At 58.5% G+C, this 10,515-nt stretch overlaps 1 protein-coding gene across 1 annotated transcript; it reads right to left on the bottom strand.

Annotated features, from left to right (window-relative positions):
• Positions 1-6,199: 6,199 nt before the first annotated feature.
• On the bottom strand, positions 6,200-9,675 carry SOCS1 (suppressor of cytokine signaling 1). Its single transcript, XM_077316746.1, has 2 exons — positions 9,513-9,675; positions 6,200-7,319 (listed from the first exon to the last, which is right to left on the bottom strand). The coding sequence occupies exon 2, from the start codon at positions 7,251-7,253 to the stop codon at positions 6,651-6,653; it is 603 nt and encodes a 200-aa protein (XP_077172861.1). The 5' UTR covers positions 7,254-7,319; positions 9,513-9,675; the 3' UTR covers positions 6,200-6,650.
• Between the last annotated feature and the right edge of the window lie 840 nt (positions 9,676-10,515).

Genomic DNA, 10,515 nt, shown 5'->3' with positions numbered 1-10,515 from the left:
GTCCTGCGCGTGAACTGGCCTCCCGGCCATGCTGAAAGACTCCAGCTTTCCTGGTTTGTCCCTTGGCCGGAGTGCAAGGAAGCCGGTTCTGCTCTGAATGTCCCCCTTGCTGGTCTTGATCAGAGAGGAGAGAAGAAAGAGAACTTTTTCCTTTCCTCCTGGGGGCAGCTTGAAATCTGAGGAAGGGGCTCCAGCAGTCTAAAGATCGCCCGGCCTGTGCATGCCCTTTGGGGGAGGTGGCGAAGCCCCCAGCAGCACAGAATGAGGGTTGCAGAAAAGGCTGTGATTGTCTGGTTTCCAGCTGCCAGGAGCTCTCCTGCTGTTGCTCTCCAAATCATCGTGGAGAAAAGGGTGCCTTGGAGAGGGCGTCCTGTGGGTGGCATTGTATCCCTCTTCTCCACTCCCCTGCCCCATCTCCAGGCATTCCCCAAACCCAAAGCTGGCAACCCAGGCTGGGAAGGGGACGGCCTCCAAGCAGCAGGCAGCATTGCTACTCTGAGCTAGAAGCTGACGGCATTTTCGCCCCACATTTGGCAGGAAACAGAAAGTGAGAGTTCAGTTGGGTGTTGTTTCTTGAGAGAAAAGCCCTGCTCTTTCATGTGGCTTCCCAAATTGCTCAGCCGGGAAAGCGGAAGAGCTCTGCAGACCTTCTTTCTGCACCTGAAGCCCCACCATTAGCGGCTGGGCCTTCGCGTACGGGGAGCTGTTCTCCCGTGGCCAAGGAGCACGCCAGAGATCTTGCACGGCCGGCCGGGAAGAGGAGAGAATGGCCTTGAAAACAGGAAGAATGTCGACCCCGGAAGCCCTGGGGCCGTTGTCAGGGCGGGGGGGAAGGACATGGCGACTGGCAGGCACAGTTCTCCGGACATTCACCTGTGCCAGGCCAGTGACGGCCACAGGAAAGACATCCCGGTGTTTATAGATCTGGACCCCACCAGGGAGGGCTTGAGAGCTTTGTCCTGCTTTCCCCTCCCTCCAGCTCTGAGGCGGAAGTCCCAGGAATGAGTACAACCTCGCAAGGATGGTTTTTTAAAATCTCCCTGCAGTTGGGGAAAGGCAAGCAAGGAAATAGCTCCAGGCAGAAGGCTCCCCTGTGTCTTTATTTATTTAGCTATCCAGCCCAATGTTTGGGTAGCTGCTTTATACTGTGTTGCAAGCAGAGGAAAGAGTTCACATTTCCTGCGTGGATCTTGTCCACCAATTTAGGGATGTTCGTTTCTGGCGGGAGGCCCTGCTCTGGACAGCCTGAGACAGCTCGATCCGTGAAGCTCTCAAAAGCTCAGCTGGATCGGACCTGGCTAGTGCAGAGGGCAGCTCGCAAAGAAAAAAGCATCACAAACTTGTTTTGCAAAAGAAACGCCATGAACTTCCATGACTTTTTGGGACGTTGGCGGCGTTTTGTGAAGAGCCCTTTTTGTGGGGAGTAGAAATCACGGGTTTAAAGTTTGAGTGGCCCGCAAACTAGTTAGGATCGCAGAGCGATGTTTTTGCTTGTGATCCGGTTCCTGGTTCAGTCTCAGACCACGAGCCAAGCTGCAGAAACCCTTCCCTAGAGACCACCCCGGGAGCCCCAGGTGGCTACGCCAAGACAGCCACGGCCAACCAGCTCTCTTGGTGTGCAGCCCTGCCTTAGCGACATTGGGAAGCCCACCTCACGATTTCCCTTCCATCCAGAGAAGAACTGGTCTGTAAACCCATCTGGACCCCCCCCCCTCCACACACACACACACACACACACCAGTGGCGACCTTCGCCAGAGACCACCATGGCTAGGGGGTGGAGGTGTGTGGAAACGGCTTTTCCAGAAAGCAAACACTTCCTCCACAGAAACTTCCTGTTTCCCTGCAATGACAGTGTCCCTTCTGCTCACGAGGTCACGTGGGGAACTCCAGTCTGGCCAGTTTTCTTCCTGGGAAACGCAAAGGTGTTGAGCTTTTGTTCTCCCTCATGGGAGCTGCTCTGGGCAGACCTGGGTGCTGGTTGGGGCATCTCCTGCCCCCCTCCCCTGGCCGGACAAGAGCCCAAGGGGGCAAGGTGCCCAGCGGAGGGCAGGGATCCTCACCACGCATCCCCTGAGCTGGGTCTGTACATTTCTCCCGTCTGCAGATACCTAAATCCACAGGTCGGGGCCATGCCTATCCAAAATGGATTTTCCTGCGAACTGGAGCACTCCCACCCCAAGTTTGCAGGAAAATTGGAAATCTTTTTTTTAAAAAAATAAATAAATGCATAAATACATGAGGTGGGGTTCATCCCCTCCATATAAAATAGTGTCCCCATTTGGGTACTCAGAGGTAGAATGCCCCCTTACGAGAAGGTTCCACTTTGTTCTCACTCTTAACTGCTCCTCAAGAGGCCCCAGCAGACTTCTGGGGAACTCAGTGCTCAGGGAAAGCCCTAAAGCTGCAAACAAACCTCCGTGCTGCAAGGCTTTCCCGGAAAATCTGAACTTACAGCAATTGCGTGAGGAGCAAGAAGACAGTAAAATTCATCTACTTTGTCCCAGCCCTGCCTGACTTTCAATTTCCTTTCAAAGGCCGTTAGGAGCCAACTTTTCCAGGAACCTGGAAGCAAAGGAGACCACCTGAAGGCCAAACGCACAAAACATTCCCCAGTTTACGGTCTGTGCAGCGATTCCCAGGTATCCGTCCACACAGCTGTGTCAGGTCCGGCAGCTGAGAGGCGGCCGTGTTGATCTCCGCAGCAGAGAAAACCAAATCCCTGTGGCACCACCACGGCGCTGATCCCAGCCTGAACTTGTGTGAGTCAGACCTGCCAGAGCGTTAAAAGTTTTGTTAGGAGCCCGGCTGTTGTTTGAAGCCGGGTGAGATGGGGGGCAGAGCAGTTCTGTGACCGAAAGATTTCCAAAGAGTTTGGCTGAGTAAGGGCCCGGCCATGCAGGGCTCTGTCCACCAGCCGGCTCCCCACGGCTTTCCAGTGTAAACACAAAGTGATCTCATCGAGAAGGAAGGAGAAATCGATGGCCAGGATATTATTTTCCGGCAAATCCTTCTCCGAGGCACAGAGGGACGCATTCCCTTCTCTGCACCGAGGGGCCCGTTTGGGACGGGATTCGCACCGAGGCCTCGGGGGCAGAGGGGCGGCAGATTTCCGTGGCTCAGCCCATTCCCTTCGACCGATGCCTGCAAGCAAGTCCTGCTCAAAACATTAGCCAAGCTATGGGCAGATATCAGTGTTTGGACCGAACGTGCCTTCGATTGGAATGATTTCTGATCTTATTGCTGGGGTTATAAAATGATTGCATCACGTTTTTTGTTTTTTAATGCTTGCTGTTACCAACCTGAGCTCTTGGGGAAACTCGGGTGATAAATGGCATTTTATTTTCATTTATTATTATTACTTTGGCTCCACAAGGCCCATCAAGCACACGAAAACGCAAGTATTTATTGCGAAGTGAATCCAAACGCCAGAAACAATCGCAGATCTGAAATGAGGACAAGCTTTTTTGTCTGTTTCAACATTTTAATCCTCCCTGAGGTTTGCTACTGTACTGCTTTAGGATGCTGAGGGCTGATCCTGCGTTGAGCAGGGGGTTGGACTAGATGGCCTGTATGGCCCCTTCCAACTCTATGATTCTATGATTCTATGTTGGGCTGCATATTTGCCTTTTTTAACCTTTTCGGGTCTGGAAAGGGAGGCTACAAAAACGGAAATTATTATTTCCCCCAAGGACTGAATTCTTGTCCTCACATAACCCTGCGAGGTAGTCCAGGCTGAGAGTGCAAGGCTAGGCCCAGGTCACTCCGCAAGCTTCCGTAGCGGAGTGGGGGATTCGAACCTAGCTCTCCTAGACGCTTTCCTCCACCTCACGACAGCTCTGTTAGGTTGGCTAGGTTGCGAACGGGAGACTGACCCAAGAATACCCTGAGAGCTTCCATAACTCTCAGGGAGAGGAATGGGAAGGCGACTGTAAGCCGCTTTGAGCCTGCTTCGGGTAGGGAAAAGCGGCATATAAGAACCAACTCTTCTTCTTCTTCTTCTTCTTCTTCTTCTTCTTCTTCTTCTTCTTCTTCTAACACGATCGGGGATTCAAACCCGGGGGCTCACAGATCCTAGTGTGATGCTCTAGCCATTATGCCACACTGTCTTAGCACAGGGGTGGGAGAACCGTGCAGCAGTGAACTTCAGCCCCAGAGTGTTGCCCTCTGCTCACCTCCCCCGTCCCGGAAGGTGCGTTTCCCCCTCCCCTAAGTGCTGCTCCGGAAAAAGGCCGGAGTTAATGGGGGCACAAGTGACATTTGCTCTCCTTTCCCTCCTCTTCATAACTCCTCCAGGTCCTGGTTTCCCTGGGGAGCCACGGCCGGCTGTGCAATTAGAGGATGAGGCCAGAGTTGCGGGGAAAGGCCACGGGATCGAGTGCCCTGCAGAGGGAGACGGCGGCTTCTTTATCGCCCCATCAGGAAATTTATGAACCTCCCCTGGCCAGCGACCAAGTGGTTGTGGCACAGGTAGGCCGCGGAGGAGAGGGGAGGCTCAGAGACGGCCGGGCTGCGAGATTCAGCGGGGAAAAGGAAACACGGGAGCCAGGCTGGGCCCCCGGCTGCCTGCGCCCACCTCCCCGGGGGGCACCAGCCCACCCCGACCGTCCCCGGATGCCCTCCAGTTCTAGTCTTTTGGGGGAGGGAGAGGACGTGCCCTCTGAGAGCATTCTCCCCCGAGCATGATTTTATGCCTCTCTTTCATGCCTCCTTGTTGGAAAAGTCCCTGCCTCTCTGTCCTTTCCTCCTGGGGACGGGACTCCGGACCCTGCATTCTGCGGTTTGCTCTCCTCTGGATTTTTCCCAGTGTTGCTTTCTGACTTCTGCCGCCCAGCCCAGCCCAGCCCACCTCACGCCACCTCTGCAGCCTGTCCGCACACGGGGCGGACCGAGGACTGTTCCCCCACCGGCCAGCCCAAGCTCTCCTGCAGTCCAGTTCCTCGGAAGAGAGGTTGAGCAACAAGGACGCTAAAGGTCAGGGGTTGTAAAGAGCCGGCTCAGCTAGGGAGGGGGGGAGCCTTTGGGGTGGCCCAAAACAGCCGTACAGCTGCTTGTTGGGCTGGAGCGGCTCCAGGGGGAGCTGGGGGGCAGCCCTGTGCATGCCTTGGCCCTGGAGGGCCACTCCCAGAACTTCTTGGACGTAGGAGGGAGACTTTCGACACAGCACAGCTGCAGGGAAGGGCAAAAGGGAGCCAGAGGCGGTGCGCATGAGCAGGTGCACCCAGCTCCTTGGCCCAGAGCAACCGTCTTCTCCTGTGAGCAGCAGGGTCATCAAAGGACACGCCCCCCCCCCATGTTGGATTTTGTCCTTCTGCGGGCAAGATGGTCCGGGAGGGAGAGGGGTAGGAGATGCTGACCCTCCGGGACCCTTGCTTGCTTTTGGGGCTGGGGTCTAGAGAAGCAGGTTTGATTCCCCACTCCTCCTCCTCCTCCTCCACATGCAGCCAGCCTTAATCTTGGGCCAGTCCCAGTTCTCTCCGAGCTTTCCCCACTGAGCAGTTCTCTCTGAGCTCTCTCAGCGTCACCTACCTCACAGGGCATCTGCTGTGGGTATCAAAAGCCCAACTGCTCTTTATTCTTTGAGCTTGGCGCTTGGAGCTGCAGCAGGGGAACCTTTTGAGAGGTTAGCCTGTGCCCAATACGACAGGTAAGACATGCTTCTGTTTTCGTAAGTAAAATTTCGTTCTCTCGGGCCCCGTGGAGTCAGGCCCTCTTTGGCATTGGTTTGGACAGCACTTCCCCGTAACGGGGAGACGTGGAGCATCGGAGATAGCGCATGCCGCTTCTGTGCTCCCAAAGAAAGTGATGTTTTTGTACATTTAACCCTGTTTGTCCGTACGTCTTAAAGGGGGAGAGCTCTGGCTGGTCAAGTCAAGGCCACCTTGGACTATTTCCCTGACGCCACCAAAAATCCACCTGCTCCCAAAGATGGCGAAGGGAGGAAGAGAGAGGTCCCCCCCCCTACAAGTTGAGTACTTTCAAAAAAAAATTTCCTTAAGGGCTCTCTGGGGAGGTTGCGGAATGTGAACCGGATCATGTAACAGAGAGGTTAGGTAACTGGGGGGAGGGAAGGGTCCCCTGCTCCCCCCCCCAACAAATAACACACTTAGTTTGTCTGATCTAAATCCCATGCCATTAAAGAGGAGAGAAAACTTGTGTTTTTTAAAAAAAGGTGTACAATAAAGTTTTATTATCACCTTTTAAAAATATTATATATATGCACACCCACAGACACACACACACACACACACATATATATAAAATTACAAAATATTCTGCACAGCAGAAAATCAAACCCCCCCCCTCCCCACCAGGGGCTTCCCAGAGCCCCAAATTGTGCAAAGAATCCCTCCCCAAAATGTGTAAACATCGAAAGTCAAGTGTTCAGAGCTCCATCTGCCCCAGTCCAGCGGAACCGCTTCCAAAATAAACGGGTCCGCTTCCAAGAAGTCCCCGGCAATCCAGACGTCAGATTTCTCCGTGCCGGCCCCCGCCCGTCCGATCTCTCAGCGCCGCAGGCCCCGTTTCCAGGGCCCCAGTGGATTCCTCCCACGTGGCCCTTGGGGTGGGCCGGCCCAGTGGCCAGCCCTTCTGCCAGTTCCGCACTCATCCGCTCGCTCGCTCGCTCTGTGGAGGTTTAATGCCGCGTTTTCACAACTTGAACGGAAAAGAGGCCAAGTAGTCCTTGAGGACGGGGTTGAGGGGCAGGTGGGCGAGGTCCTCGGTCCCCAGCGCCGTGAGGATGCTCTTGCGGCAGAGGTCCTGCAAGGGGCGTAGGCGGACCTGCCGCAACGGGGAGACGAGGACTTTCCGCGGGGAGCTCACGTAATGTTCCAGCAGCTTGAAGAGGCAGTCGAAGTCCTCCCGGCTGCCGTCCAGGCTGTAGCGGCCCCCCTGGAAGACCACCCGGATGCTGGTGGGCCCGGAGGCCGTCTTGACGCTGATGGTGAAGAAGCAGTTCTTCTGCCGGCTGTCCCGCAGGAGGAAGGTGCCCACCGACTCCCCCCGCAGCTTCTCGTGGGCCGCGCTGACGGGCAGCGGCCCCCAGTAGAAGCCGCACGCCTCCAGCAGGGCGCTGGTGCGAATGATGCTGCTGAAGTCCGCCTGCGAGCGGAAGGTGGGGAAGTGGGTGTCCGGGACGGCCCGGCCGGGGGGGATGCGGGGCCGGGAAGGGTCCCGGGCGGGGGGCTCCAGGCGCCGACGCAGCTCCGTCGCTCTGCCATGCTCGGGCGTCACGCTGCTATGGGCAACCATTCTATAGCGCCAGCCAGCCGGGGCGGTCTTCCATCGCGTCAGCGGCCAAGGGTGGGCAGCAGGCTCCTGGGAGAGCAGAGAGGGGAGGAGGTTAGCGACAAAGGCCGCCATCGCGGGACAAGCACGGCCCCAAGGCCCGGCCCGTTCGGGTTTGCAAAGAGGGACGGAGGGAGCAAGGAGATCGACCCAGAAGCACCAGACAGAGCGCTATAAACCAAGGACTATAAACCACATTTCTTATCTGTTCCACTAGAATGATATTGACAACAATGAAAGCTCTCTCTTGTCCCCTAAAAGATTTTGGGTGGCTTGTTCTCTCAATTGCCCCAATCTCCTGTTCATCGCCAAGATGCTGCCGGGCCCTGCAGGCATCGTGCCTCTTAAAAATCTGGAAGACCCAGGTTCGAATCTCTCCTTGCACCGTGAAGGCTTGCTGGGCAGCCCTGGGTCAGCTACCCCCTCTCAGCCTGACCTACCTCACCGGGTTGTGGTGAGGAGACGGAGGAAATTTGGACCACGGCTGCGGGACTCACGGGGTCGGAGTCCAGGGCCCTCTGGAGCGCCACGGTTTGGCCACCCCGTTAGAGAGGTCACGTCCCATAAACCCAGCATTTGCAGGGCGCTGTTCTCCCCCAGGCCAGCGGGGCGGCCCTTTTGACAGGGAGCCAAGGCGGCTGGCAACGGGCCCTGGAAACTGTTCGCTCACCGTGAACGCGGAGAAGGCGCGGTTGGACGCGGTTTTCCTGTGGCAGCCACAGGCCGCCTCCCTGGGCCCTTGATGGGAAACGCTTATTCACAAGGCCCCGTTCCCACCAGCGGATTCAACCAGAGAGCTGCTGGGCTCTCCCTCTCGAGCCCTCCAGCCCAAGGGGACTCCTCGCCCTCCTCCCTCTCCGCGTCCTCCAGATGTCTTCTCCCTTCCCCATGGTCACCCGCTCACTCCCAGCTCAAAGTCCACGAGCCAAACTCCCCGGCCAACTTTCCGGGCGGTTAACTAGTGGCAAAAACAGAGGGCCGGAGAGAAATCTGGCAGGCTGACCCCCTCACGCCCGGAGCCCAGCTGGTGGAGGACCAGGTGGGGGAGAGGCGGCTGGGAGAAGGGGCTCTCCGTGGCCGGGGGTCGACATGTCCCCCCCGCGGAAGCAGCCGGCCGGGATGAATGGGGCCCTTTGTGCAGCCCAGGCGTGCCACTCTGCAGCCGCCAACTCCTCCAAGGAGTAATCCTCCAAGAAGCACAAATCCACCCGAGGAGGTGCCTGCAGCCCCGCCATCCCATAATCGCGCCCGTGCACGCCGGAGCAGGAGTGTCCTTGCCCCGCTGGAGGGTGGTTTGGGGTGGGGGTCCCCCTGGCTCCTTCCCCACCTCTGGGGCTTTGAAGAGGTCCACCTGCAAGGGCTTCCTAGGGGCGATCTCTTCCGGCACAGGAGGGCCAAATCCGGCTCCCCAGCGGCGGGGCTTGCAGCCCTCGGTCCTTCCCCCCCTTGCCTCGACCTTCCTAGCAGCAGAGCGGTCCGCACTGGTCCCCCCGCTGGCGCTGGAGATCCGGGCTGGGGGGAGTGGAGAATCGGCCAGGCTTTCCGAGAAAGCAGCTCGCTTTCCCCTCCCTCCCTCCCGCCCAGCAGCAGCCGGACTCCAAGTTTTCGTTGGCAGCCCGGAGAACTTTCCCTTCGGCAGACAGGGAAGGAGGAAGGGGGGGGGGGCACAGCAAGCCAAGCGCTAAGGCTAAAGATGGGGCCCCTGTCTGTCTGTGTAGGGCCGGGCAGAGGGGCACCCTCCCACCGAGCGCTCGGCCGCATCTCCCGGGAAATCACGCCGCTCACAGGGCCGGGACGGACGGAAAGCAGTGGGGCGGGCGGCCCCAGAGTTGCATGCGGGGCCCTTTGGGGGCCACTCCGGCTCGCCTGCACCCACAAGGCCACCGCGGGAGTCGGGGCCCAGCGGCATGTCATGGGTGGCCTTGGGGGCGCGGGCACCCTTCGCCAGGGACGGGGCGCGGGAGACCTCTCGGCCGCTCTTCCCGGCCGGCGGCCCCGAGGGCGCGGGCCCCGAAGCGGTGGCCGCCGAGCGAAGGGGCGCGCAGGGTCAGGCAGCCATTCAACCCGTCGAGCTCCGTGCAGCCGCCCGCGGGCTCTGCCCCCGCCTCGGGGCGTGCAAGGGTAGCCCCCCCCCCGACAAAGCACATCTGGAGCCGCGCATGCGGGGCCCCCCAACCTCTGTCGCCCCCGCCGTCCCCCCACCTGTGTCTCCCCCGCGCTCACCGTCCGCCCGCCTGCGCTGCGCCTGGCCCCGGGGGGCTGTCCGCGTCGTGCGCTGGGGCCGCGCCGGCATGCTCGGCCTGGAGGCGGCTCGGCGGCTCCGCAGCGACTCCCTCCTGCTCATGGCCGCCTCTGGCGCTTAAGAAGCTCTCCGCCGCTTTTTCCTGCCCGGCCCTTCCCCGCAAACACGTGGGCCGCTTTCGCTTCCCCGCCCGCCCCGCCCCCGCCCCGCCCCGCTCCCCGCCCGCCCTCCTCCCGCCGCCGCCGGGAGGCCTCCTGGCACGGCGCCCCATCGCCAGGCCGCGGGGAGCGGGGGTCCCCTGGAGGAGGTGGCAACTTCGCCACCTGGGCGCCCCTCCTGGGGGCCTGCCTAGCTCTCCCGAGCCGCCGCGGCCGTCCGGGGTGCATTCCCGAGGGGTGGGGAGAAATCGCAAGATACGAGAATCCCTCCTGTGTGTGAAGGACCCTGGGGGGCCTCGGCGTTACTGTTTAGCCTTCTTTGAAATGGGGGTTTTAACTTTCTTTACGGTATTAGCCGTCTTCAGAATTAAATGCACGGATTTTCATCCATTATCACGTTCCAATTCTTCCGTGGAAAATATTAGTAACATCTGGCTGCACCTCTATTCCTCTGAACTTCTTGTTTCTTGACTGGTTTATTTTTGGCTGGGGGGCAAATCTTCTCTTTTTTCTAGGAATGCTCAGCATGACGAATCCCCCCCTTGAAAAGCCTTCGAGGCCCTGCCCTTACATTCTTTGCCACCAATTACTATAATGGACGTTGCTGTTGTTGTTATTATAATCCTCAGCCTCGGGGTGGGCGTGGAGGGTTGGTTGCTCCTGGCGTCCCTTAGAAAACATGGCTGGTCCTTCCGAATTCTCCACATTCGGCTTCTGCTACGTGTGACCCAGCCAAGTTCTGGGGAACCGCAGAGATTTCTTGGCTGGATTCTTGTGGGGAGAAAGAGGGGTACATGTGGGTCTGCAGGAGGGCACCTGAGCACCT

This window comes from Paroedura picta, chromosome 17, assembly GCF_049243985.1.
Source record: "Paroedura picta isolate Pp20150507F chromosome 17, Ppicta_v3.0, whole genome shotgun sequence".
Taxonomy (NCBI): domain Eukaryota; kingdom Metazoa; phylum Chordata; class Lepidosauria; order Squamata; family Gekkonidae; genus Paroedura; species Paroedura picta.
Note: the sequence above shows the minus strand (reverse complement) of the source record. Positions and strands in the feature narration are given on the sequence as shown.

Excerpts from the sequence above, each read along its gene's own strand:
- SOCS1 (XM_077316746.1), bottom strand. The coding sequence starts at position 7,253 with ATGGTTGCCCATAGCAGCGTGACGCCCGAGCATGGCAGAGCGACGGAG.